Genomic DNA, 27,410 nt, shown 5'->3' on the forward strand with positions numbered 1-27,410 from the left:
GGAAAAAAGGGACTACTGTTTCTAATAAGCTGGTATTAGGCAGCATGAACGGCGTTTGCTGAGTATTAGAAAGACTTACACTGGTCCAACAGACTGCTCCTGGTGCACATCCGATTCGTTTGTGTGTGCATTTCCCTTTCGTCGAGCGCCCTCTCCATCCCGCCTCGCCCTCTCCCCAAGAGGTAGTGGCCCCTGCCCCAACCCCCCTCCACCCCCACTTACTCCACCCCCCACCCTGACCCCCCCCCAACCCTTCCAGTGGACCATGGCACTTCTCTACTCGGCCTGAGCGTCATAGTTGGCTCCACCGGCCTTCTTCAGCTCTGTACGGATGTTGTCTGCATCCAGTTCCCTCGGGTCACTGAACATGAACTCCTTGGCAAAGTTCTGTGGACACAAAAGAGTTCAGAAAACCCAAAGTTACTTTTAGCAGAATGGGAACAACCCAAACTAATTAGGGCTGGCTGATGTTTTATATTTTTCAATGAGTATTTTTGTACCGATAGCAAAACAATACTTTTAATTGCTTCGAAAAATATTAAAATTTTTTCTGGAAAATCATGACAAACTTCTGAGTGCATCAGTCAGGAATCGTCTATCGTTGGCTCATTTTCTGTGACCAGTGTATCATTCAGCCTTTTATCTCCTTTCTGTTGACTTTAGATTGTGCTATTGGCACATTACAAAATCTTTTGAATCGGTGTGAATAATTATTTGGCGATAGCAATGTGCTTTCCTACGCTGTGACAAGAGTGTGGAGACGAAGACATACATTGTTATATTAGTGGCGGGGTTGTTAGCTAGCTAGCATGCTAATACCGTCACCATGATTTCATGCTACAGTTACAGAACTGTTGGGCTCTGACCATGTGGCTTAAACATGTGCTGTGGACAAAGAAATCAGGCCTTCACTTTGTCAAGCAAAGGTCTCATCCTGATTTGTAGTTTGAGGAGAGCAAAGGGATTTCACACTCAGGTGTGAATTCCCCCCCCCCAAATAACCATGGTAACCGCGGCAATCTCATTGGCCGAGAGCCAAGAGAACCCAGGACCCCTGTGGTTCAGCCGATGTTCTATAAAACTGTTTTTAGTTCACACTTCTATGCTTTCCCCCTTCGACCTCGGTTGAGTTAGGAGGCACACAACCGCTCTCTTCGCCCGGACCCCCCCCCCCGTCCAGGCCACAGAGAATCCAGCTTTTTCCGACTCTCCCTCCGGGGTTAACAGGAGGCACAACCGCTCTCTTCGCCCGGACCCCCCCCCCCCGTCCAGGCCACAGAGAATCCAGCTTTTTCCAACTCTCCCTCCGGGGGTAACAGGAGGCACACACCGCTCTCCTCGCCCGGACCCCCCCCCTGTCCAGGCCACAGAGAATCCAGCTTTCCCCCTTCGACCTCGGTTGAGTTAGGAGGCACACACCGCTCTCCTCGCCCGGACCCCCCCCCGCTGTCCAGGCCACAGAGAATCCAGCTTTCCCCCTTCGACCTCGGTTGAGTTAGGAGGCACACAACCGCTCTCTTCGCCCGGACCTTCGTCCTGGACGCATGAAGACACATCGGCCTCTCCTCCCCCCCCTCCAGCACGACGAGGCCACGAGGAAGCAACGGCCCTTCAACCCTACTCAAACCCTCAAACCCTGACAGGTCACGAGCCATTTCGCTGGACGAAACAGCCCGCGAAACGAATCCGCATCAGCGATCCGTTCTCTGCTTTTTGTTTCTTTTTATTTTGTGCACAAACCGGCACAGAGGAGCCCGACGAAGCCTCGCTCCTCTCGTGACCGAGGATTCCCGGCAAGACGCGCAGACACGTCGTCTCATCCGAAGTTAACTGTTCTCCCTGCAGCGAGTACAGACCGGACCTGCGTTTGCTCCAGAGCCACGCTAACGGACCGAAGCCGCGCCAGCTCACCGCCGCGCGACACACAGCGCCCGCTGCAAAGCCGCGCCGACCCGCAAGCTCCCCCCTGTCCCCCTTCCCGACGAGGAAAACGGACAGCTTTGCCACAAACACTTCCACGTTGCAACGAAGCATCTACAAGTAAGATTCTTGGCATTTGGGCATAGCTTAGCTTAAATTAACTTAAGTTTAATTCAGGCCATTCATTTATATGTTGATATTCCCGTGTTTTTGTGTGTTTAAGACTGTCGCGTGATATTGAGGTATTACGCAATCATTACGGCGCAGAGAAGCGCCGCTGTATTTGTGTATCAACTATGACTGTTTCTTTGGGATTAATTTCATTCATTGTCTTCCACTCCGTGTGGAAGTTCTCTTTTCATTAACTCGACTCGGTGAGTGAGCTGAGGTGCGTGGTTTATCACGGCATAAGTTACCGGCAGTTCTCAAGACGACAGCGGTATATTTATGCGTGATAGAGCCAGCCAACTCAGGCTCACTACAACGCGCACCGCGCGCAGAAGTCTGATTCATGAGCCCCCACCTTTTTTCTCTTTCCTCCTTTCACGAAACACACACACACACAGCTCCTAATTCTACCCCTGGGGAACCTCGTTCAAACGAGCGCCTCACATCACGTGCTGCCCAGGCAAACGTGAATTACGTACAGCAGCCCCATTCTGCCATTTTGTCCGGGTCCCTCGACTCCGCCATCTTTGTAGTTTCTAGCTGTAGTTCTTAAGGCCCCTCCCCTTTGGCCAGCGTCACTCGACGCCGCCATCTTTGTAGTCTTTAGCGTAGCTGTAAGACTCCTTCCTGTTCACCCACAGACCCACACACACACATACACCCTCATCCACTTTATTCATTCTTTAGTTTAGGCATATAAAATTGTATGATAACGTTTGTTGGTTGCAATATTAATTGATTTGATCATTTATTATTTTGATTCAATAAACTCTGTTATACTTTCAGGAGCAGTCGTCTGTGATTACTTGTGCATATGTATTTGATAAGACTGTATGTAGTGGCCTGTGCTCGAACTTAAAAACCTTCACTGTCACTGAATGTATAGTCATACGCAGACTATTGACATTATGAGTGACTACTAATTATGAGACTTAGTTTTATCGTTTGGTTATTGGTCCCTGTTCGCAGGGTGGTGCCCCGTTTATATTAATAATCATTAATAATTGTTACATACATCAATAATTCTATTGATGTCAAGAATTCAGTTTCTTAAATGCTGATAACCCAACCACGCTCCTTTAGTTCCCAACATAATGGTGCCCCGTGTGAGGCTACGTTATTCCAGTTTTGTTACAGTATATATGCACATTAATCCATAATTATTTTTGAATAATTAATTTTCCAAAAAATATTTTTTCCGAAAAATTATTTTTTTTTCTTCTTTTGAATGATCCAAATTCCTGAAACTTATTTCCCAAAATAGGTAGGCTTTGATCTTCAAAATCTTGTCTTATTGTAATTAAATTTTTGATTTTAAATTTTGATTTTTAATCTTAATCTTTAATTCCCTTCTCGAAATTTTATTTCGTTTCCAGGTTTAATTATTTGTTTCATTTCTTAAAACTAACAGCCAGCTGTGTAGTAGATTTGATCGTTTATTTGTAATACCTTGCTTGCTTTCTTAAATCCCTCAAAGAAGTTACACACAGCTGTCACAGGCCCAAAGTGCTAAACCACATTAGCATTTTCGCACCTCTGGCTGCAAAGCAGTAGTGATACCTCAGAGAAGCAACAGTAGAAACGTAAGTCACAGAGCTAGACATTTCACTGTGCGCCTGCATGAACCGTAACACTAACAGTTTCCGTTCTAACACTAGGGAATTAACAACTACTGGGAGTCGTGCTCATTAGAGAGAATGAGCAACGAGAAATCCCCCATTCCTGGAGCTGTAGCTCCAGAAGACACCGCATTACGAGATGCCGTGGCTGATGTCCTCGGACTCACAGCAAAGGAAAGAGAGTACTTTGCAAAATACACTGCTGTCCTATGCGACGAGCAATTAGAGCAGCTGGTGGCTTATGTAAATAACCCAGCAGGTAACAGAGAGCGCCTGATTCAGGACGTAATCGGCGAAATACTGCTCATCTACCATCAGAAAATGCAGCTGCAAGCTGCCCGAACCCGGGCACAGAGCGACGAGCAGCAACGCGAGATCTGGACACTCCGAACAGAGGTTCAGGAGTTGTCACGTGACTGTAGAGCCCTACAGTCAGAAAATAGTAGCCTGCGCAGTGACCTCAGAGAGGTCAACCTAGAACTCTCTAAAGCATCAGAGAGTGATGACAAACTGAAAGCGCTTCAAGGTGTTCCAGCAACCCCGGTAGGTACTGCTACCCCCTACCGAGCCTTTCAGCCCAGTCATTTCTTGGTCTCGGCTCCTTCATTCCCCGAGACCCGAACCACCTTGCATTTCTTGAAGGCGACATCCCCAACCAGGAGGAGAGAGGACCAACACCAGGTCCTAGTCGGCCCAGGTGGCTTCAAAACCACCTCAGGCGAACGCAATCCTCCACGCAGTTCACGCGCGCGACAAGAACTGACCCCATCCCCCTCAGGGAGGGAGGATGATCGTCGTTACCACCATCGCGAGTATGGAGACTCAGACGACTCGGACGGCCCAGGCCCCATCAACCTTGGAGGCCTGCGTACTCGACAGATTGAGTCTCTGGTAAAAGACGTAGGGCGCTTTAATCCCGATAATTACGACTCGAGCATCGATGACTACCTAAGGGAGATCGATCGCTGCCTCCTCGACCTATCGCGCCCCTCATCGCGCGAAAAGCTAAAGCTAGTGTGGAAAACCACTGCGCGAAGCGTCCACGCTTTCGTGGAAACGCTCCAGCCGAGCATCCGCGACTGCTATTCATCCCTTTGTCACGCCCTTAGGGAGGAGTACTCCTTGTACAACGACCCAGCTTCTGCCACCCTCTGCGCCTTTGCCATTTCCCAGGAAAGGCTAGAGTCTCCGAGAGACTACTTCAGGCGCTTGAGATCTGCGTACTTCCAAGGACGTAACGCCCCAGGTCTAGAAGAAGACCATGCCTTCAAGTCGCTATTCTTGCACAATCTCCACGACAACGTGAGATACGATGTTACCATGCACTGCAGAACGAGTAACCTCACCATGCCAGAGATTAGGAAATACGCGCAACTTGCATGGGAGACACGCGGACGGCCGACAAATCGGTACGAAGACACCGCCATAGTCTTAGGCATCCAACAGTCGAGCGACTCCGACCTAGCGTTGGAAGACGACGAGAGGACTTGGCCTAGCGAGCCCTGGTCACCCCCGAGGAACAGACGACCCTGGCGGTCGAAAGACCAACGGAACCAGGCGGGTGAAAGACGCCCTCAAGGGCAACACATCAGGTAACGCTGACTCGCAGCCCACCTGACTAAGCCAAGTGACCTTTCCCCCTGCTGCCAAGTCGACATGGTAGGGGGGGGGGAAGAGAACTCAGCACACTTCCGGAAACGACCACTCCCATTTCGCACCTCGTTCTTCAACCTTCTTGGGCGACCTTGTTCGCAAAGGCAATGCCCGGTATGTATAAATCTATACATATTTTTCAGTCTAACTGGGGGGTCATAACACTCTTGCTCTACCCGACTCCGGGTCAGAAACGAGCCTCATGTGTTCCCCCACCTTTTTGCATACACCTCTAGGGTGCCACAACCTTAGAGGCCCTTCGAGCACCCAAGCTCGTAAGATCTTTCGTCAACTAAGCCTTCTTCTCCTGCTCTGTCAGCATGAGCCACCTCCAGCTTGTTCAACGAAGCCACCGCCTTCTTTCAGCCGAGTCATCGCCCGGGCCTGTCAAGTCGCCAGTGCCGTAGGTAACTGAACTTGACCTGTGCGCCGGACCTGTCTCCATCTCTAATTAGGAGGGTGGGGGGAGGGAGATATCACCAGCCCGTCATGACACACTCCAGAGTGAAACTGTTCGCGACGTTTCCCTGAGTGCTGACGGTAACGTGGGATATCTGCCCTCGCCACTCAAACAGCGCGAGGGGGGTGGGCTCTCTGACAACAGAAACTTAGAGAGATGTACTTCACAGGAAGTACACTCTAATCTCGCCAGTGCCGAAACCAACCGGCAGAATGGCAGCTTACTATTGACTACTGACGTTTAACTGCATGCTTCAACTCACCCTGTAGACATGCACTAACCGCTAACACAGCCTACAACACAACCAGAACAGTTGCATGACCTGACAAACCATTGTGACTGTAAACTGATGCTCCACTCTCATAGAGAACCCTTTGCATGCTTTATAGACTCTACCAGAAGTAACCAGAGAAGACATACCCTCTGCCGTAGCAGCCAGATTTAACCCAGGACCTCATCCGAGAAGGCTCAGCTGTCAACAGCTGGAGCAGCGAGAGACCAGCCTAGCTAGTCACACTAGCCGTGCTAACGAAATCTGTAAATCTGCTACCACTACTGTTATGCAACCCTCACAGGTACCTCTGGCCTATAGTCTTGGCAACGCAACTCCAATATCGATAGATTCTAAAACTTAGACACAGGACTCGCTCTAAATCTACCGATCAGAGAGAGGTAGACGCACATATCATGTACTAATAGATCCAGAAGCGACAGACTAACTGGATTCCCTCCTATTCATAACACCACGTAGCCAACCTACGACTGCTCCGCCGACGGACTCCAGTCCTGTCTAGGAGTTGAACCAGTAACCACTGTTTGCCCCTCACCTGCTTCTTGTCTTTCTATTCTTTCCTTCTCTCTCTTTTGTTTTGTTTATTTGGGTTGTTACTTTCTTTGACACTGTGCCGCAATGCTAGATTATCACAACATCATAATAGCGATTGAATTATTTGGGAATAATGTTTTGCTCACCTATGATTTGAATTGTGTATGATAGTAGATGTAGGTAGAAGTAGTTAAAGTCATCTGCCCAGATGCCACCTTAGTCATCTGCCCAGATGCCAATGAACTCTGAACTTGAACACCATGAACTTGACCACTATGAACCTTGAACACTGCCTGTTTTAACCACTGCTTTTGGTCTCAGGAACACTTGGACTGTCTCACCTCTTCAGGTTTCCTCACCACATGGATGCACATGCCAGCCCTTGGTTTGCTCTAAAGACCGAAGCCAACACCTCGCTCTTCAGAACAAAGGGGGGATGTTGGGCTCTGACCATGTGGCTTAAACATGTGCTGTGGACAAAGAAATCAGGCCTTCACTTTGTCAAGCAAAGGTCTCATCCTGATTTGTAGTTTGAGGAGAGCAAAGGGATTTCACACTCAGGTGTGAATTCCCCCCCCCCCAAATAACCATGGTAACCGCGGCAATCTCATTGGCCGAGAGCCAAGAGAACCCAGGACCCCTGTGGTTCAGCCGATGTTCTATAAAACTGTTTTTAGTTCACACTTCTATGCTTTCCCCCTTCGACCTCGGTTGAGTTAGGAGGCACACAACCGCTCTCTTCGCCCGGACCCCCCCCCCCGTCCAGGCCACAGAGAATCCAGCTTTTTCCGACTCTCCCTCCGGGGTTAACAGGAGGCACAACCGCTCTCTTCGCCCGGACCCCCCCCCCCCGTCCAGGCCACAGAGAATCCAGCTTTTTCCAACTCTCCCTCCGGGGGTAACAGGAGGCACACACCGCTCTCCTCGCCCGGACCCCCCCCCTGTCCAGGCCACAGAGAATCCAGCTTTCCCCCTTCGACCTCGGTTGAGTTAGGAGGCACACACCGCTCTCCTCGCCCGGACCCCCCCCCGCTGTCCAGGCCACAGAGAATCCAGCTTTCCCCCTTCGACCTCGGTTGAGTTAGGAGGCACACAACCGCTCTCTTCGCCCGGACCTTCGTCCTGGACGCATGAAGACACATCGGCCTCTCCTCCCCCCCCTCCAGCACGACGAGGCCACGAGGAAGCAACGGCCCTTCAACCCTACTCAAACCCTCAAACCCTGACAGGTCACGAGCCATTTCGCTGGACGAAACAGCCCGCGAAACGAATCCGCATCAGCGATCCGTTCTCTGCTTTTTGTTTCTTTTTATTTTGTGCACAAACCGGCACAGAGGAGCCCGACGAAGCCTCGCTCCTCTCGTGACCGAGGATTCCCGGCAAGACGCGCAGACACGTCGTCTCATCCGAAGTTAACTGTTCTCCCTGCAGCGAGTACAGACCGGACCTGCGTTTGCTCCAGAGCCACGCTAACGGACCGAAGCCGCGCCAGCTCACCGCCGCGCGACACACAGCGCCCGCTGCAAAGCCGCGCCGACCCGCAAGCTCCCCCCTGTCCCCCTTCCCGACGAGGAAAACGGACAGCTTTGCCACAAACACTTCCACGTTGCAACGAAGCATCTACAAGTAAGATTCTTGGCATTTGGGCATAGCTTAGCTTAAATTAACTTAAGTTTAATTCAGGCCATTCATTTATATGTTGATATTCCCGTGTTTTTGTGTGTTTAAGACTGTCGCGTGATATTGAGGTATTACGCAATCATTACGGCGCAGAGAAGCGCCGCTGTATTTGTGTATCAACTATGACTGTTTCTTTGGGATTAATTTCATTCATTGTCTTCCACTCCGTGTGGAAGTTCTCTTTTCATTAACTCGACTCGGTGAGTGAGCTGAGGTGCGTGGTTTATCACGGCATAAGTTACCGGCAGTTCTCAAGACGACAGCGGTATATTTATGCGTGATAGAGCCAGCCAACTCAGGCTCACTACAACGCGCACCGCGCGCAGAAGTCTGATTCATGAGCCCCCACCTTTTTTCTCTTTCCTCCTTTCACGAAACACACACACACACAGCTCCTAATTCTACCCCTGGGGAACCTCGTTCAAACGAGCGCCTCACATCACGTGCTGCCCAGGCAAACGTGAATTACGTACAGCAGCCCCATTCTGCCATTTTGTCCGGGTCCCTCGACTCCGCCATCTTTGTAGTTTCTAGCTGTAGTTCTTAAGGCCCCTCCCCTTTGGCCAGCGTCACTCGACGCCGCCATCTTTGTAGTCTTTAGCGTAGCTGTAAGACTCCTTCCTGTTCACCCACAGACCCACACACACACATACACCCTCATCCACTTTATTCATTCTTTAGTTTAGGCATATAAAATTGTATGATAACGTTTGTTGGTTGCAATATTAATTGATTTGATCATTTATTATTTTGATTCAATAAACTCTGTTATACTTTCAGGAGCAGTCGTCTGTGATTACTTGTGCATATGTATTTGATAAGACTGTATGTAGTGGCCTGTGCTCGAACTTAAAAACCTTCACTGTCACTGAATGTATAGTCATACGCAGACTATTGACATTATGAGTGACTACTAATTATGAGACTTAGTTTTATCGTTTGGTTATTGGTCCCTGTTCGCAGGGTGGTGCCCCGTTTATATTAATAATCATTAATAATTGTTACATACATCAATAATTCTATTGATGTCAAGAATTCAGTTTCTTAAATGCTGATAACCCAACCACGCTCCTTTAGTTCCCAACAGAACATAGCACCACATGAACTGCTGGGCTTGGTCTATGTTACTTTAACATTGAGTCAGATTTGATTGTTTTTAAATTATTGTTCATGATAGCCATTACTCTTTTAAATGGCTTGTACTAAACTCCAACGCGGAGGTAGCCAACACGGTGCCCGCGGGCGCCTGGTCGCCCGCAAGGACCACGCGAGTCGCCCGCAAGGCATGTTCTAAAAATAGCACGAGTCACCATGGAGCGCCGTCTGAAAAGTTTTAGTCGCTCTTCTTTTTTTAATCAAAAATGCTTGCATTAATGTAATTCATGTAATATCACAATATTTAATACAACATTTTAAAAACTAAAATGTTTTATGTATATGAACTCTGACCTTGTCTGAAGTCAAAGTTCAATATTGTGCGCATGTCAAATGGCCATCTCACTCTTTGCTGAGACAAGGAAGCAGGCTCAGCTACGATGGGAAGCTACGACGCTAGATGTGGTTCTTACCCCCCAAACTAAAGAAAACATGGCAGAAAAGCGAAAGAAAACATACTACTTCCACAATGATTGGGAGGAAGAGTTCTTTTTTACGACAGTGAAAGACAAATGTGTGTGTCTCATTTGCGGGGAAACTGTTGCGACGGTAAAGCGGCACAATGTGGAGAGACACTTCAGTACGTGTCACAATAGCTTCCATGCTAACTACCCACCTGGCGGCGCACTACGGACAGAAAAAGCGTGTGACTAAAAGGCAGCTTTGGGCAAACAACAGTCTTCTTTCACGAGGCCGGTCATAAAATCACAAAAAACAACTGAAGCTTCGTTTAGAGTTGCACATTTTGATGAAGAACAAGAAAGCCTTTTCGGACAGGGAGGTCTTGAAAGAAGCAATGATGATAGTTGTTGCAAACACTGTGCTCAAAGACGAGAAGAATGGTCCCGATGCCATCTCCGCTTTCTTTGATGTGCAACTGGGGGCGAGTACGATGGTAAGAAGAGTGTCGGCTATATCCGAAAACTTAACGGAGCAACTGGACCGGGATCTGGTTCAGTGCAGGTGGTTTAGCATCCGGTGCGACGAGTCCGTGGACAGCACCAGTACAGCTCAGCTGATGATGTTTATCCGAATGGTGTTCGATGATTTCTCCACAAAAGAAGAAGTCCTGACACTTCTGCCCCTGAAGACAACAACGAGGGGAATCGACATCTACAACGCGGTGAAGAGTTTCTTTGTGGAGAAAAAATGTCCCGTTAGAAAAGCTGGTGTCTGTGACAACAGACGGGGCTCCCGCCATGACGGGCCGGCATGTCGGCTTCATTGTACAATGCAAAGGTGACCCAGACTTCCCAAAATGTATCCATTACCACTGCATCATTCACCAGCAGGCGCTGTGTGCAAAAGTGACCGGCTTTGATCATGTTATGACTCCTGTCGTGAAGATCATAAATGGCATAAATGAAGATCATAAAAAGCCAAACAACACAGGACATGCAAGGTGCTATTGGAGGAGCTGTCAGCTGAATATGGTGACCTGTTACTACGCACAGAAATCCGATGGCTCAGCAGGGTACGGATTTTGCAGCATTTTTTGGCACTTTTGGGGCGAAATCAAGGAGTTCATGCAATCCAAAGGGGAAGACTACTTGCTGCTCGAGGACCCTGAGTGGATCCTTGACCTTTCCTTTTTAACGGACATCACTGGGAAACTGAACCATCTGAACTGTGAGCTGCAAGGCAACGGTAAAACTGTTGCTGACATGATAAGTGCTGTAAACGCATTTAAAGCTAAGATGAATAGAGAAAAAAAGTGCTGCACTTTCCCTCCGTACAGTCAGTGTTGAATGACGATGCTTCAGCATCTGTGGCTTTTGACAAAGCAGTAGAAAAGTCCTCTCAAGTCATAAACAGACTCGGGCAAGAGTTTGAGAACAGGTTTTGTGACTTTGATCAACTTGAGCCATGTGTGTCATTCGTTTCAAATCCTTTCATGCAAGTGGACATGACATGCATTGCTGAGCAACTAAGTGCTACTTTCAACTTGGGGGCTGGACAGGTGGAGATTGAAATCATAACGTTTCAAAATGACCTCCACCTCAAAGCCCATCAGTCTGCACCAAACTGTTGGTGCCTTGTGGACACAGACAAATACAAAGGTGTATGCACAGCAGCTATGAAAGTTGCTGCCTTTTTGGTTCAACCTCTCTGGAATCAGCCTTTTCTGACATGAACTTCATCAAGAACAAACACAGAACACGCCTCACTGATGCACATCTACAAGACTCACTCACAGCTGCCGTGTCTCATTATACACCAGATGACGTTGGTAAACGGTATGCAGTGCCAGGCTTATATATATATATATATATATATTATATTATACATTATGTTATATATATATATAACAATGTTTTCATTGAAAACACCATGACAACATTAAACTCAAATATTGTACAAAAATGTGAAAACAAATATGTTCAAAAAGTGTTCAAAATCTTTTATTTGTTAAAAATGCTACAGATTTGGTGATTAATACGAATGTAATTGCATTAGTACTCATGTAATAGGATTCATTTAAAAATGTGAAAGAGTTTTTATCTTACATAACTGATCATTTGTATAAACATGGGAGTTCATGATTTGTTCAAAAATGTTACAGTCTGACTTTCAAATGTTGAAAGAGATTAACAAATACATGTTGCATGTTTAAATATATCTGTTTCCTCCCATCATTGTTGTGGAAATAATTGTTAATAATTATTGTTAGGAATAATTAACATAAACATGTGATCAGACAGTCTCTTCACATATATTATTATTATTAAAAGGATCTGATCTTCTTGAGACAATTCTTTGGCAATAAATTCCGGAGGACAAAGAAACTGTTCCTTGTCCTCCAGGCCAGGGTATAACAGCATGGCTGCTTAGTTGAGCACAAGTCAACACATTAAAGGAACCACGTGGAGCGTTTGAGCACTGGCAGCACGACGCAGCAGTCCTCCACAGGGTAGAGCTGCATTGTGCTGCATCTTTTCATGTTGTTTACATGTCCAGCTGACACAGAGCAACATTAGCATTCATTTGGAATCGGGTTTCCACCTGATGACTGCAAGGACAACATTGACTCTCACTTTTTTCCCCTCCAATGTCAATGTGTAGCTTTAACAAGTAAATATAAAGCGCACATAGCTGCAAAATGTTTCTCAATATTTTGGACTTTTCACTATTATCTAGAGTTTCAATTAAAAAAAATATATTTTTTGCAACTTTATGCAGCCCTCTGTTGTCATTTTGCCTCTGTAACCGACCGGTTTACCAAAAGGGAACCATTACAGCTCCTCTCATGATAACAGCCATTACTGTAATTGCCACTTCCTCCACATGCGACACCCGCGGAGTCTCTGACCTGCACGATCTCTTTGACCAGCGCCTTGTCGGTGCTGATCTTGGCGCGCTGCAGCCCGCCGATGTTCTCCCCGATCCAGGTGATGAGGGTGAACTTGGCCCGTTTGCTCATGGCGTCCCCCATCGTGATCCGGACGAAGGCGAACAGACGGGCGTCATCTGAGGGAGGAGATGGAACAGGGCCGTGTTAACACTCAACATTACAATTGATATTTTTAAAATGTGACACACTCTCATCACACCCCAGTGGGACAGTGTTTGTACGTCCTGTGTGTGTGTGTGTGTGTGTGTAGGACAGACAAAGAGAGTGAGCAAAAAGAGTTGCAGTGTTGCAGTGCAGATGAATACAAAGGTTCTGCTTTTTTGTAATTCCACTGCACTGGCGGAGTCCCAACAGCCCCAAACTGAGTGAAGTGTGTGTGTGTGTGTGTGTGTGTGTGTATGCACTGAGGAAATATTCAGGTCAACAGACTAAATGAGTAAAATCTTTTGTGAGCCTTGCAGTTGTGTCCCAGTGACCACGGCCGTCACTGTCACGGTGGTCCACTGCAGAAGCACGTGAAGAACGTGCAGCAAACGCGAACACATTTGTGCTGCTTTCTCTTCCCGACTTGTACCTCTTCGGGCCTCTAAATCCTATTCAACCGAAACAATGGGCCTTATGCAAGAAGCACTGCTACGAAAGGATTGGTTCTTAAGGGGCTTGTACGAGTGATTTAGGAAAACTTGCCACGTTCCCCAATTTCCTTTTATTTGGGATTTTGTCTTGGGTACAAACACATTTTACGATTGGTCCAGCTATTATCCAAACCTAAGTTTTCAATAATGGATTGTATATTTCAGAACTTTGAAGCAAAAATAAATGACAGTTCATAATTATGTTGAAATGATCTTATTTGATAGATAGAATATGATTTTAAATATATTTATACAGCCTAATAATGGTGAATGGACTTGAAAAGTGTTTTAACACGACCCTACATGTCATCATTCACCCATTCACACCCATTACTGACAGGAGCTACCATTCAAGGTGCCACCTGCCCATCAGGACTAACAGTCACACAACATTTACACAACGTAGGCACAGCTACAGGAGCAACTTGGGGTTAAGTGTCTTGCCCAAGGACGCATCAACAAGGACTAGCGGAGCCTCAGATTATAACTGAGCCACATTCAGCCCAGATTTATATCAGCACTGATTTAATTTGGCTGTTGATGCTACTGTTGTCACAGTCTGTTGTCACACTTTATATGTGGAGACTGGACTGTGTTGCATCTTTCTGTTTTTCAGAGAAATTTGTGTTTTGGTCTCCCTTGTTTCTTGTGTTTCCTTCCTCTATCTTGAAGTTAACTCTATATAAGAAGTGGACGTAGTCATCGTGACGTCACTCATTGGTTTGTGGACTGATGTTATGAAGCCTTGAGTTCGGCGATTTTGCCGTCGCCATCTTGGATTACGGCCGTCGCCATGTTGTGTTTTTTGCAGCCAATGAACAGACGTGACCATATTTGGAATGCGGAGGAGTGACGTAGAGACACAGTATACGGCTCTGGTAGCGGCAGCGACCTGTCAATCACAGTAAGCCCGCCCTAAAGCATCCCCTGCTTTATGGTCTGTGTGACTCTAAATGGACCATAATGTACTAAATGAACATCATGCTGTTTTGAAGAAGACTTGAAACTAGAGATTGAGACATAAACTCATGTTTACAATGTTTACTGAGGTAATAAATCAAGAGAGAAGTAGAGTCATTTTCTCATAGACTTCTATACAACCAGAGGAGTCGCCCCCTGGTGGACACTAGAGAGAACGCAGGTTTTAAGACACTTCCACGTGGGCTTCACTTGGCAGAACCGGAGGTTGCCGCCTGGTTTCCTTCAGGTTTAGTGTTTCCTGCTTTTATTTTGAAGTTAACTCATTGTCCCATTAGGTTCACCTGTCTCTCGTCAGGCCTGTGGTCACCTGTGCTCTGCTCACCTGTTCCCACTTCCCCATTAACTCAGTCCTTATTAATACATGCACACTTCTTTTGTTCTTTGTCAGTTTGTCCTCAGTTATCCTGAGTTATGTTGCTTTTTTTTGGAATCAAGCTTGTCAGCTGTTTTGCATTAAATCATTGCATTCTTTCTGCTGCATATCAATATGAACATCTCAAACTGCAAAGACTGTATTCCCTGTATGTGTTATGATTCCTGCACACAGAATTGAGAGGTGATCAAACCTTGTCCCGCCTTTCAGCTCTCGGCAAAACTCTGACGGGTGTCTTGACAGAAAAGATATTTTTAACAAGAGTTGCACTCGTGGATTTCGGTCATTTGTACAATCAGAACAGTGAAGCAGAACTGTCAAAGAGGAAGAAAAGAGCCTGTCTGTTTATGGCTGGACGATATTTATAAAAGCTTATTGTAATACATCTAAGAACATGACATGCCACAAAAAGGCACACTGATAAAAGCAAATCATTTAAATTGGGAAGTGAAATAAACTAAATAATTATACAAAAAGGATCGGCTGTAAAAATGTGAGGGGAGACTACTTAAAATACAATTCTTTTTTTTAAATTAATTTGTAAATGCATCACAAACATGAGGAAATCTACCTGTTGTGTAAAAGATATTTTCAAATGGGATTAAATTGGTTTACAAGATATTTAGTATATCAGTATATTTGTGGTCATGTTCTCAGTCTCAAAAGTATCCTAACAATGTCATGTGATATGCTCCTTCAGTACACTTAAGGAACAAATATTAATAATGTCCCGGTATTTGAAGACAAATTAAACTTTTGTGTTTTAAGAGGTTTTTGAAAATATTGAACATTGGTTCATACAATAAAAAAGTGGTCTTCATGTCAAGGCAATGGCCCCCAGAACAAAGAGAAAGCCTAAATATCTGTTATAACATTTGCCTACAGTTACCTCTGGGACTCTTTACATCCGTCATTAGTAGTGTTTTATACCAAGTAATAAAAAACATCTTCAATGCTAACAAACAGCACTTTACGTTCTATTAGTAGTGATGCTGGCTTTCCCCGTGTTTGTGAAGCCACTAATCTATGCTGCTGGCAACAAATTGCCAACAAATTCAACATTCCAACGATTCCGGAAAAAAACATTCCGCAGCAGTAACCAGCAGGGCACAGTTGCTTTCTGCATAATGGCTAACGACGTACATGGAATAAGCCCTCTATTTAGGTCCTGCATTCGACGTCCCATGATCTAACAGAGGCAGAGAACGCACTACTCTGTCCTGCTGGCAGATAATTGCTGAGGCAGCAAGTTCCACGTCCGACAGTCTAAGTTCAAATGAAAAACTTCCACTGTGTCGGACACGGTCTAAACACAGAGGTACAAATGCCTCCGTCAACCAGTCAAGTTGCAGTTTACATCCATGTTTGTCCAGAAGGGTGTTTTGTGGGGACACAGTGACCTTTGACCATCAAATTCTAATGGTTTATTCCCTGAGTCCAGGTGCACATGTGTGCCAAATTTGAAGAAATTCGTTCGAGGTGAGATAGCCGCTAACAAAGCTCAGCTAATTTGATGATGAACGCATTTTCCTACAAATTCTTCGCAATAAAAGTCCCCCGTTATGTCGTTATTTAAAAAGCTATTATTTTGAAGCAACAAAATCAAGAAATGTTGGGTTTTCATCATCAGTAAGTTAACAGGACTCAGACTAGAGGGGCTCAGCTGGGTTGCCGAACGGAGTTTCGTTCATCCATTATCTACCTGCCTGGTAGAAAGCTGGAAGACTTCTGTTTGATTCAGGGTATCTTCATTGAATCTGCCGCTCTGAAGCTCCCTGCTCGTGCCGCCTGCATCAGCCATGACAGTTTCCATCTGGAATTAACATCCTTACTGGATAAACAACACACAAATTCTGGAAGTGAATCGATTTATGATGCACTGAAGATCTATAAAGGCCAATGACTGATACAAGCATGTGCCTTTATCAATAAATTACCAAACGTTGACTTCCCTGCACTTACCCCTCTGTAGTGCACCGCTGGCTGACAGAAAACAAGCAGAAACTGTTCACTTGGTCGTCCCACCCTCCGGTTCTTCAGAGTGAAGCCAATGAGGAAATGTAATCTCAACTGCTAGTTTTGAGTCTTCTTCAATACATTATGATGTTCATTTATTAAATGATGGTCCAATTTAGAGTTATGTTTTAGGGGCGGGCTTACTGTGAATGACAGGTCGCTGTCGCTATCAGAGACGTATACGGCGTCTCCAAGTCACCCCTCCACAGCCCAAATATGGTCACTTCTGTTCATTGGTACAAAAATACAACATGGCGCCGGCCGTAATCCAAGATTCCGACGGCGAAAAACGCAGAATTCGAAGCTTGAAAACATCAGTCCACAAACCAAAGGGTGACGTCACGATGACGACGTCCACTTCTTACATCGTCTGTGGTCCCACCAGGCAGCATTTATGAAACATCATCCTGGAGCAGCAACAGTGAAGAGCGTCCCATCCCCCGGACTGGGACAGTCAGCATCACACATCAGCTGGAGGCAGGGCTCAACTTAACTTCTCCTTAGCTTTTAGTTGCTGAAACTGAAAGTATGGTTACAATTTTCAGTCATCTTCTATTTTCAGTTATTAAAACACTATACAGTTATACGTCTGTTATAATGAAAGTCTTGCTAATGGCGGTGTTCATCGGCCTGTCAATGCATGGCTTATCGAGGTGTTGAACATGCTTTGTAGTATAATTCTCCGCCCATCTCTAAGATGGAGGGAAACTTCACCTCCCAAGACTTCACAAATCATCCTTAATTTGGTGTGGTATGTAGTCTTGTCAGTATCTTGTTTTCCTCTTGTCAATCATGTGTAAAGCACTTTGAATTGCATTTCAATAGTTTGAAAGGTGCTATATAAATAAAACTTGATTGATTGTTCAATTGATTGAAACAACTCAATTCACCATTGTGCAGCGTTATCTGGTTCTGACTGTACCAGCAATATTGAAATATCGCATGCAACAAATAAAAAAGTGGTTGCCACTGATGGCAACGAAAGGCCAAGATTTGATTTGAAATGAAGTTCCACTAAAACGCTCAGTTGATTTTACATGGATGCCACACAGAGTTGACACAGTGCGACCTGTACTGTCTTTATGTCCCGATTGAAGCCGCTGATTTGAGACTTTCTTGGCAGAGCCTCAGTCGCACTGTTGTGATCGGACCGGCTGCACATTAACAGGAGCAGCCGCTATAAAAGAGTCGTATCAGTGCGGCCACAAAGGATGCCGCTAGTTTCCACACCTTGCCCAGAGCAACACACACACACACACACACACACACACACACACACACACACACACACACACACACACACACACACACACACACACACACACACACACACACACACACACACACACACACACACACACACACACACACCTGATTCAGCTAAGTCAATTCCGTGACCCTTTGTCTTAACTGTCATTGTCACCATTTGAGATGCAAACATACACTTCCTCACTCTTGTTTCCTGGTTTGTCTTTCCTTCGAAGCCATGCTGACTCTGCAGTTTTCTCTGCAGTCAGCTTCTCCCACCCCCCCCCCCCCACCTCCTGCTGCAGAGAAAACTGCACTGAAACGAGAACAATAACGAGACAGCAAAAAAAGACTTGTCGGCAGACACGTTGCGCTGCATAAAATGACCTCATTTTGGCACACCGAAGGTTGGGCGGGTGACACCGTGTCTTCCTGTGTTCGCTCTCTGAGCCCACGCTCGGTCCCTCTGCGACACAGCCAGGAAACTAGAGCTGTCTCCTGTGGACAGTGTCAGGTGGGTACGGAGAGGAGTGGTGTTACCAACATGTCAACTGAGTCCAAATTTGGTCTTGCTTTTGATCTTCGCTTAAGAGCAGCGCCCGAGGACGGTGAAGCCAGTCATCATTTGGTGCAGAGTTCCCAAAGGATGAATCCTAATCACTTTGTTGACGCCCAGCTCTTTTATATCTAGGGTCCTTAGTAGAGGAGTTCCACTGTTTTGGGTGACCTTCTGACCGTTCCTGTAGTTACACCATTGGGCCAAGATTTTCACTTGTACACAAAAAAATTCTAACAACCAGATATAACCATTAAAGCTACAGAGCGATTCATGCTCCCCAGAGAATAGAGAATTTGTATTTTGAACACTTCACCAGCTTCTCTTTTTAGCCAACCTCAGGACAAAATGTCAAATCTGTACACAAGACATCTACGAATCAGATTCTGCCCCAATCCATCCACTGGATATTAGTGGGAACCTCTACCTGCTGGTGGCGCTAGAGGAAAAGTCAGGGGCTCATCGAAGTAATTAGGATTCATCCTATGAGGATAATGAAACAAATTCAGTAGTGACAGCACATCCAATATTTGTCGAGCAAATTCAGCCTCGACAAACGGACCGAACACTGCCGTCCCTAGAGCCGTGCCGTCCCGTCAGGAGACATTCAGGACGGGATTTCCCATAAGCTGATAGTTTGGTGACCTACAATTGTCAGGATCCAGGATTCCCCTGTCTGTTATTGTGTGCCATGTGCTCTGTGTTTGTCCTCTGCCTCCAGACACCTCCCATGGCCGCACCCTTAATCGTGCACGGCTGAGGACACTCAAGCTGATCACCTCCTGCAGCCTGACACACCAGACTCAGGGCCCCTTAATGAGTATCCTGCCACTATATAAGCTCTGGCCCTGCAGTCTGGGAGTGTCAGGTCGTACCGTCTTCTCCCGCTGAAACCCCGTGGTTCCTCTGCCCGCCTTGTGTCTGTGGATTACACTCCGCTCCTCTGCCCTCCTTGTGTCTGTGGATTACACTTCGCCGCTCTGCCCTCCTTGTGTTTTGTGGATGCGCTCTGCCGCTCTGCTCTCGTTGTGGTCTACGGATTACACTCTGTCGACTCCAGTATCGAGCCACGGGACTTCACGCCGTCAACTCACCAGCCCTCCAGTGTCGAGCCACGGGACTCACACCATCGATCTGTCAACTCTCCAGTGTCGAGCCACGGGACATCACACTGTCGATCTGCCACTCGGGTGTCGGACCACGGGCTCCACACCTGCACCCACCTGTCTATAAATAAAGCCTGTTTAACATTCACTTCTGTCTCCTGTGGTCTTGCGTTTGGGTCCTATCTGTGAACTCCCGTGACAGAACGACCTGACACCATAATGGACCCAGCAACCACAGGAGCAGCTACGCTGGCCGGACATAGCACGCAGCTGGAGGCACCCCAGCAGATGCTCATGGAGATGCGTCAAGCCCTGCAATCCATGGAAGCTGAGGTCTCTGGGGTTGGCCGCATCTTGCAGGGACTGGTTCGGACAGGCCAGCTTCAGCCGGCTCCAGCACCGGACCCATCACCTGCACTCCCCTCTCCTGTCCTCGCTCCGCCGGTCTGGGAATCCCCCGTGCCGGCTCCGAGTCCCTATGATGGAACACTGGGGAGGTGTCAAGGCTTCCTGTTGCTATGCCAACGGGTGTTTGACCGACAGCCCCTGACTTTCGCCTCAGACAGGTCCAAGGTGTCTTACGTGGTCTGCTTACTGCGGGGAAGGGCTTTGGACTGGGCCATGTACACAGTGAGCAGCGACCAGCCTAATACTGTGGGGTATGTGGACTTTGTGACTGCTCTGATGAGAGTTTTTGACCCTCTGGGGAACTCTGAGTATATGGTCAAGCGCCTTCTCAGCCGGAGACTGAGCCATGCAAGGGTAGCGGAACACTCAGTGGCCCGGTCGACTCCGGCTCCCCGTAGTCAGACTGTATTGCAGCCGGCTCCTGTTCCTGTCACCTCTTCGCCGCAGCTAGCTCCGGTTCCTACCGCCTCTGCGGCACAGCTTTCGCCAGTCCCGGCCGCCGCCGTCTCCGTACCGCGGCGACCTCCAGTCCCGGCCGCCGCTGTCTCCATACCGTGGCGACCTCCAGTCCCGGCAGTCGCAGTGCAGCAGCGACCTCCAGTTCCCGCCGCTGTCATCCCGGAGCAGCAGCGACCGCCAGTTCCCGCCGCTGCCGTCCCGGAGCAGCAGCGACCTCCAGTTCCCGCCGCTGTCATCCCGGAGCAGCAGCGACCTCCAGTTCCCGCCGCTGCCGTCCCAGATCAGCAGCGACCTCCAGCTCCCGCCGCTGCCGTCCCAGAGCAGCGACCGCCAGTTCCCGCCGCTGCCGTCCCGGAGCAGCAGCGACCTCCAGTTCCCGCCGCTGTCATCCCGGAGCAGCAGCGACCTCCAGTTCCCGCCGCTGTCATCCCGGAGCAGCAGCAACCTCCAGTTCCTGCCGCCGCAGCTCCAGTTCCTGCCGCCGCAGGGCCAGCTCCAGTTCCTACCGCCGCAGCTCCAGTTCCTGCCGCCGCAGCTCCAGTTCCTGCCGCCGCAGTCCCAGTTCCCGCCGCAGCGCCAGCTCCAGTTCCTGCCGCGGCCGCCTCTACGCCAGTTCCTGCCGCCGCAGCGCCAGCTCCAGTTGCTGCCGCCTCTACGCCGCAGCCCGCTCCAGTTCCTGCCGCCGCAGCGCCAGCTCCAGTTCCTGCCGCTGCCACCTCTACGCCAGTTCCTGCCACTGCCGCCTCTACGCCGCAGCCCGCTTCAGTTCCTGCCGCCTCAGCGCCGCAGCCCGCTCCAGTTCCTGCCGCCTCAGCGCCGCAGTCCGCTCCAGTTCCTGTCGCCGCCTCCGTGCCGCAGCCTCTCCCACACCCGGCCGCCGTCCCAGAGGCGCAACGACCTCCAGTTGCCGTCTCTGAGCGGCAGCGACCTCCAGTGCCCGCTGCCGTCTCTGAGCAGCAGCGACCTCCAGTGCCCGCTGCCGTCGCGGAGCAGCAGAGACCTCCAGGACCTGCCCCTGCTGCACCAGCATCCTATTCTCCAGAACCCGTCCGCCCGCCCGGCCGTCCGCCGGAGCACCCGTGGCCGGAGCCCTTCTGCCCTCCCGGCCGTCCGCCGGAGCACCCGTGTCCGGAGGCCTTCTGCCCTCCCGGCCGTCCGCCGGAGCACCGGGGGCCGACGCTCTTCGGCGGCCCCGTGGCGGGTCAGATCCTGTCACCCCTCCTCCGGACCCCCGCCGCCCACCCTAGTCGGCCTTATAGCTGTGGGGACATCCCTCCTCCGGACCCCCTCCGCCCGCCCTGTGTTGGGTCTTGTGTTACGTCTGGAATCCGTGCCTTAAGGGGGGGGTACTGTCAGGATCCAGGATTCCCCTGTCTGTTATTGTGTGCCATGTGCTCTGTGTTTGTCCTCTGCCTCCAGACACCTCCCATGGCCGCACCCTTAATCGTGCACGGCTGAGGACACTCAAGCTGATCACCTCCTGCAGCCTGACACACCAGACTCAGGGCCCCTTAATGAGTATCCTGCCACTATATAAGCTCTGGCCCTGCAGTCTGGGAGTGTCAGGTCGTACCGTCTTCTCCCGCTGAAACCCCGTGGTTCCTCTGCCCGCCTTGTGTCTGTGGATTACACTCCGCTCCTCTGCCCTCCTTGTGTCTGTGGATTACACTTCGCCGCTCTGCCCTCCTTGTGTTTTGTGGATGCGCTCTGCCGCTCTGCTCTCGTTGTGGTCTACGGATTACACTCTGTCGACTCCAGTATCGAGCCACGGGACTTCACGCCGTCAACTCACCAGCCCTCCAGTGTCGAGCCACGGGACTCACACCATCGATCTGTCAACTCTCCAGTGTCGAGCCACGGGACATCACACTGTCGATCTGCCACTCGGGTGTCGGACCACGGGCTCCACACCTGCACCCACCTGTCTATAAATAAAGCCTGTTTAACATTCACTTCTGTCTCCTGTGGTCTTGCGTTTGGGTCCTATCTGTGAACTCCCGTGACAACAATGAATAATTCATGACAGTGACTAAAGAAGTTGTTGGTTGTTGCTCCATTTTATCAGCAGAAATTGTGTTTTAAAAGTCCTGGTGGCAATTCTAATGTAATGTAAGGATTCAGAACTTCCCCTGCCCTGCATGCAGTCCTATCCGTCTTCTTGCATTGACTCAACTTGTGCACAACAGAATTCACCTCCCTCTCCCTTCTGCAGTTGGATGACTTGAAGATCACTATGCAAAAGTGACCCTCCTCTTCAAGCCTCGGCATCGGCTCCTCCTACACTCAGAGCCTTGTTTTGTTTTTTCTTCTGCAGAGTTACAACTTCACTGCTAAATAAGGAAAACAAGCCCACGGACAGAAAGATGTCTGATAATGTGTGTGTGTGTGTGTGTGTGTGTGTGTGTGTGTGTGTGTGTGTGTGTGTGTGTGTGTGTGTGTGTGTGTGTCATCTCCGAACAGGAACCGACAGCACACGCGGAGCGGTCGTAAAGCGTGGTGATAAATTAGTTATTTCAACATAGGAATGTTAGCTCTGAAATGCCAGGAAGCTAAATAAATCAATAAATAAAAGGAGTACAGCCCCGAAGCAGTAATCTTTAAAAGACAACCCGAGCAAGCATCAGAAACAGCCACACCCAACATCAGAGCAGATGCTTTACTCCAGAGGCTTTTTTGTGACGAACAGAAATGGGCTCCATGCAGACAGAGGTACTAGTAATAACTGAGCATTCATTCAAAGCACACACACAATCAGAAAATAACTCAAAACGACTTTGTATCATGCATTGTTTTACATTCAGCTGCATGTAGATGATTTTGGAGCATTATTGAACTCAAAAGCAGCGACAGGTGAACATGAACGCTGACGAGTTAGAAAACTTAAAGTTTCTAAGTCTTTCTGTAGTAATTCAGGAAAACAATGTAAAAAAGATGACCTTAAGTGTTTCACCTTGTAAAAAAAAAAAAAAAAAGCTGCAGGATATTATGGAAGAGATTACGCAACGCATACAGTGCTAAGTGCTTTGACAGTGTCGTTAGGCCAATGGGTGACAGAGCACAGAGAGTCTTAAAAGATTAGTGTCCTGCCAAGCTGTGTGGCCCATCCAGCAGGCCGTTTAACCCGTCCGGAGACAAAGCCGCGCGCGCACACACACACACACACACACACCACAACACTAGCCAGCAGCAGGGAGGACGCATTACACCGGCAATGCTTGGTTGACAACTAGGGTGGGCCATTGATAATAGGATCCCCTCCTTACCTGTGCACATGCTCTTGAAGTCCTCATAGTCCGTCCCTTGTCCTGCAGGCAGGATCCTGGTGCCCTCGTATTTAAACACGGCCCTGGAGGATGCACAACACACCGTGCGTTATTTATCACCATCCAGCCTCACGATCTATTCATTCTCAACATTGTTGCGCACATTGGGGCCCATTTTCTTTGCAGACTGGAGCAATGCACACAGATTGCCCCAAATACACTCAATGCAGGGTAGTGGTGGTGGAGGGGGCTGTGTGTCAGCCATGTGCATGTGTCACGACTATAACGTTATCCTCTCAGAATACAGGACAAAGGAAATGACTTCTGCCCCGCCGGGCCTGATAACTGTGCAGTGTGTGGCCGCTAGTACTGAATACAGATCAGCTAGATCGGATCAGCGATATAGTACGGGACCATAATTGCTGACTGTATGCTGTTTGAGCCACATATTGTTACAAGCCTAAGCCGTTTTGAATTATGGCGTCGATTCCAGTTTGAAACAATTCGCGAAGGCTTGAGTTGCGGGGCAAACCCCCTCCGATGAGCCGTTCTACCGCGGAGTGAGCGGGTGGAACTGCTTTAAAATATCGAGCAATTTTAAGTTACATTGGTTAAATGCAAACGTTCACACGACAAAAAAACAGCGCACTGCATTTTCTATGTCTTTGTGAATCTATCGTCCATTCGGCGCGTATTTGGCTCGCCAGTCTGTGCTTATTCAGCATATAATGTAAAGTAATATTTTAAAAAAAGATCCGCGTCTTATTTCAGCACCCTTCGCCACCGAAAAGAAGGCGCAGTGGGCGGTAGCAGGCTGTGCGAATTAAAATTCTAACGGAGATTAGATTTTTTTTAAACGGATTAATTATTGTATTGAATGTCTGCCGAAGTAACTAATCGCTAGTGAGTGACTGTTTTTTTTTAAAGCAAGGAAATTAAGAATAGTCCCATTATTTAACGGAGTATGGAGAAGTATCCATGTCCGCGCACTCACCAAATGGTGTCCGAGTTATCGTCTCTGACTTGGTTGTAAGCCTCTCTGCAAGCCTCTTTATCGATTTGGGTTGCCATTTTTCGTATAGTGTTAAACAGGAGTCAAAACAGTCGAAGTCGCCGTTGTATCAGTCCAAACCAGGGAGAGCTAGCTAGCACAGGATTAAAAAGCAGCTAACTTGTGCAGTTGATGCTGAACATCAGAGTACTATAACTGATAACGGTATACGATAGCCTTCACTCCAAAATCACGACCACCCCCTGGAACGACTGAGCCGGTAGGATGTAGCGGAGAGAGACGGCTCTTCTTCTAGCAGCGAGGTTTATTTCCTGTATATCGCTACTTTATGGGCGTTGGTGATGCTCGTCGATCAGGTTGCCAGCAGAGTAGTCCCTCAAACGCTGGATTCACCTTCTCCCTGTCAATGGTCAATGGTATGAGGGCCTCTGTCAAGGCACACACAGCGAACGACTACATTTTCCGGTAAGGACTTTCAAAATAAAGTAAAACACGTATTGAAGGGAACGGCTGCAGCTAAAACAATGTTGTGATATCATATTTATTCACAAAAATGTATATAAATCCAAGGATACATTTCGTAGTCAGACATGTATGTCATTATTTTCTTCACCAGCAGTGACTTTCAATTTCCTTTTAAAAATAGGGCTTCTCATGACTTAAACAGCGTATTATCCTCACAAGCCATTTCTAATTTTGTTACATTTGCTATATATTTGATCTGTTAGGGAGATGAAAGTGGAGAAATGATTTGTTTTACATGATATTGTGATCCAGTTTTGTTTCATGAATGTACTACAGCTACAGTGATCTGTTTTCAGACAGAAAACACCCAGTAGAATTAGCCAATACAAACAACATAAAAACAAACATACTCACTATTAACAACATGCAATTTGATCTTCCTTTGCGGCTGGTTACACTGAATGGTCTTCATTGTATTGATTATTTTCTCTATCCATTGAACAGAGAAAAGGCAGGGAAATGGGGAAAGACAGAGGGGATGTCAGTTGTGCTTTCAGGAAACAAGAGGAAAGGTAAAGGTAAAAAAAAATAATCAAGAAACGCAAGAAAATGCATAACACTTGATTATTCTTTTTTAGTGAGACACGTCTCTGCTTTATTCTGAAGGTAAAACAGTAAACCTCCGGTTTCATTTGGGCTAAATGGTTTAACTTGCCTAGTGCGGCGGTATGGGTATTGAAATCCACCAATTGTGTTTCAATAGTTTCATTTCAGGTATAAGGTTTTGTCCTCGAGGGTCAATTCATTTGAAATACAAGCACCCGCATATTCTATGTTATGCAGAACATAACTGTACAGTACTGTACTACATCAAATATTGCAATATGCTATTCATTACAACATTATTAACAGTGTAGGCCTACCGCACAGTGTGGCAACTCCACACTTAAATACAATACAAGCTAGACACAACTACACGATACAGTGTATCTGTCAGCAGGGCAGGGGTTGCATGTGTATGTGGATTATAAGAAGTACTACATGAAGTGTATGGTATCGGCCAGTACAGCAGTCAGACAGCACAGAGGCTAAACCCGTCTTAACTCCTCCTGGAAGAAGCCTACTGATTCCACCAGCTCCACATGCTCTCTGATGACTGACCCTGGACGGCCACCACCTACCTGAGCTCTGCGCTCTGGGTTGTCTGTTGCTGCATCACCCCGCCACCTGCTGGTCCACCAACAACCCATCACACCCCACCTGTTCCTTGCAAAGCAGTGCCAATGACTCAGGTGTTAATGTTACCATCTGGCTATAGGTATAGAATTGTTAACAGTGCACTTGATCATAATCCATGTTTGATTGTTATGTTGAAGTAAAATGTAGCAGGCAAGGTTACTTTACATTATATATTGCATAGGCTACTGCTACATAATACATGTTTATGTCTTTAGAGATAAATGTTGATTTGTTATTTCTCTGTCAATAGGGTTTCTTTTCATTATCAGGCAGGGCCTGAAAGCCTGGAAAACCTTTTTCAAAGCATTCATAATATTCATTTTCAGTGGTTTTATAATTTGCAGAGAGAAAATGTATCTCCATGTCAATGTCTAAGTGATTACAGATGTGCTCCTCTGTTGGTCTTCATCATTGTCTATATAGTGACCCCTCTCTCGATCTCTAGTTCATCATGACTCTGCATTTTGATTTGGCTCCCGTTCAGATTCTATTTTATTTCACATGTTCTGCCAGTTGACTTTGATTTTCTGCAGCTCAGTTTGCTGTTCCACTTGTTCCACATACAATGTTGAAAGAGCCACAATTCAAGCACTCCTTTTTAAAGTTGGGTTGAAGGGGAATATGCCACTTTTTTCCCCTTTGCCCTTTGGAGGACATTTTTTAAATAGTTTAAAAAAATGTAAGTTGTATTCTTTTATGGGTTTGTTTTATCCTAAATGTTGAAACCTTCATATCTTTCATCGTGACATTAGTATTCTGACAGTGGTATTATTTCTACCTTGTGAGTCTGTGGGTCAGTGTATATATATCCGTCTG

General features: G+C 47.5%; 1 protein-coding gene across 1 annotated transcript; it reads right to left on the reverse strand.

Annotated features, from left to right (window-relative positions):
- Positions 1-249: 249 nt before the first annotated feature.
- Positions 250-25,291, reverse strand: cotl1 (coactosin-like F-actin binding protein 1). The gene is made up of 4 exons (XM_079273023.1): positions 24,873-25,291; positions 23,879-23,961; positions 12,792-12,949; positions 250-387 (listed from the first exon to the last, which is right to left on the reverse strand). The coding sequence occupies exons 1-4, from the start codon at positions 24,947-24,949 to the stop codon at positions 277-279; spliced, it is 429 nt and encodes a 142-aa protein (XP_079129149.1). The 5' UTR covers positions 24,950-25,291; the 3' UTR covers positions 250-276.
- Positions 25,292-27,410: the final 2,119 nt, after the last annotated feature.

Source organism: Melanostigma gelatinosum (genome assembly GCF_949748355.1).
Source record: "Melanostigma gelatinosum genome assembly, chromosome: 1".
Lineage (NCBI taxonomy): Eukaryota > Metazoa > Chordata > Actinopteri > Perciformes > Zoarcidae > Melanostigma > Melanostigma gelatinosum.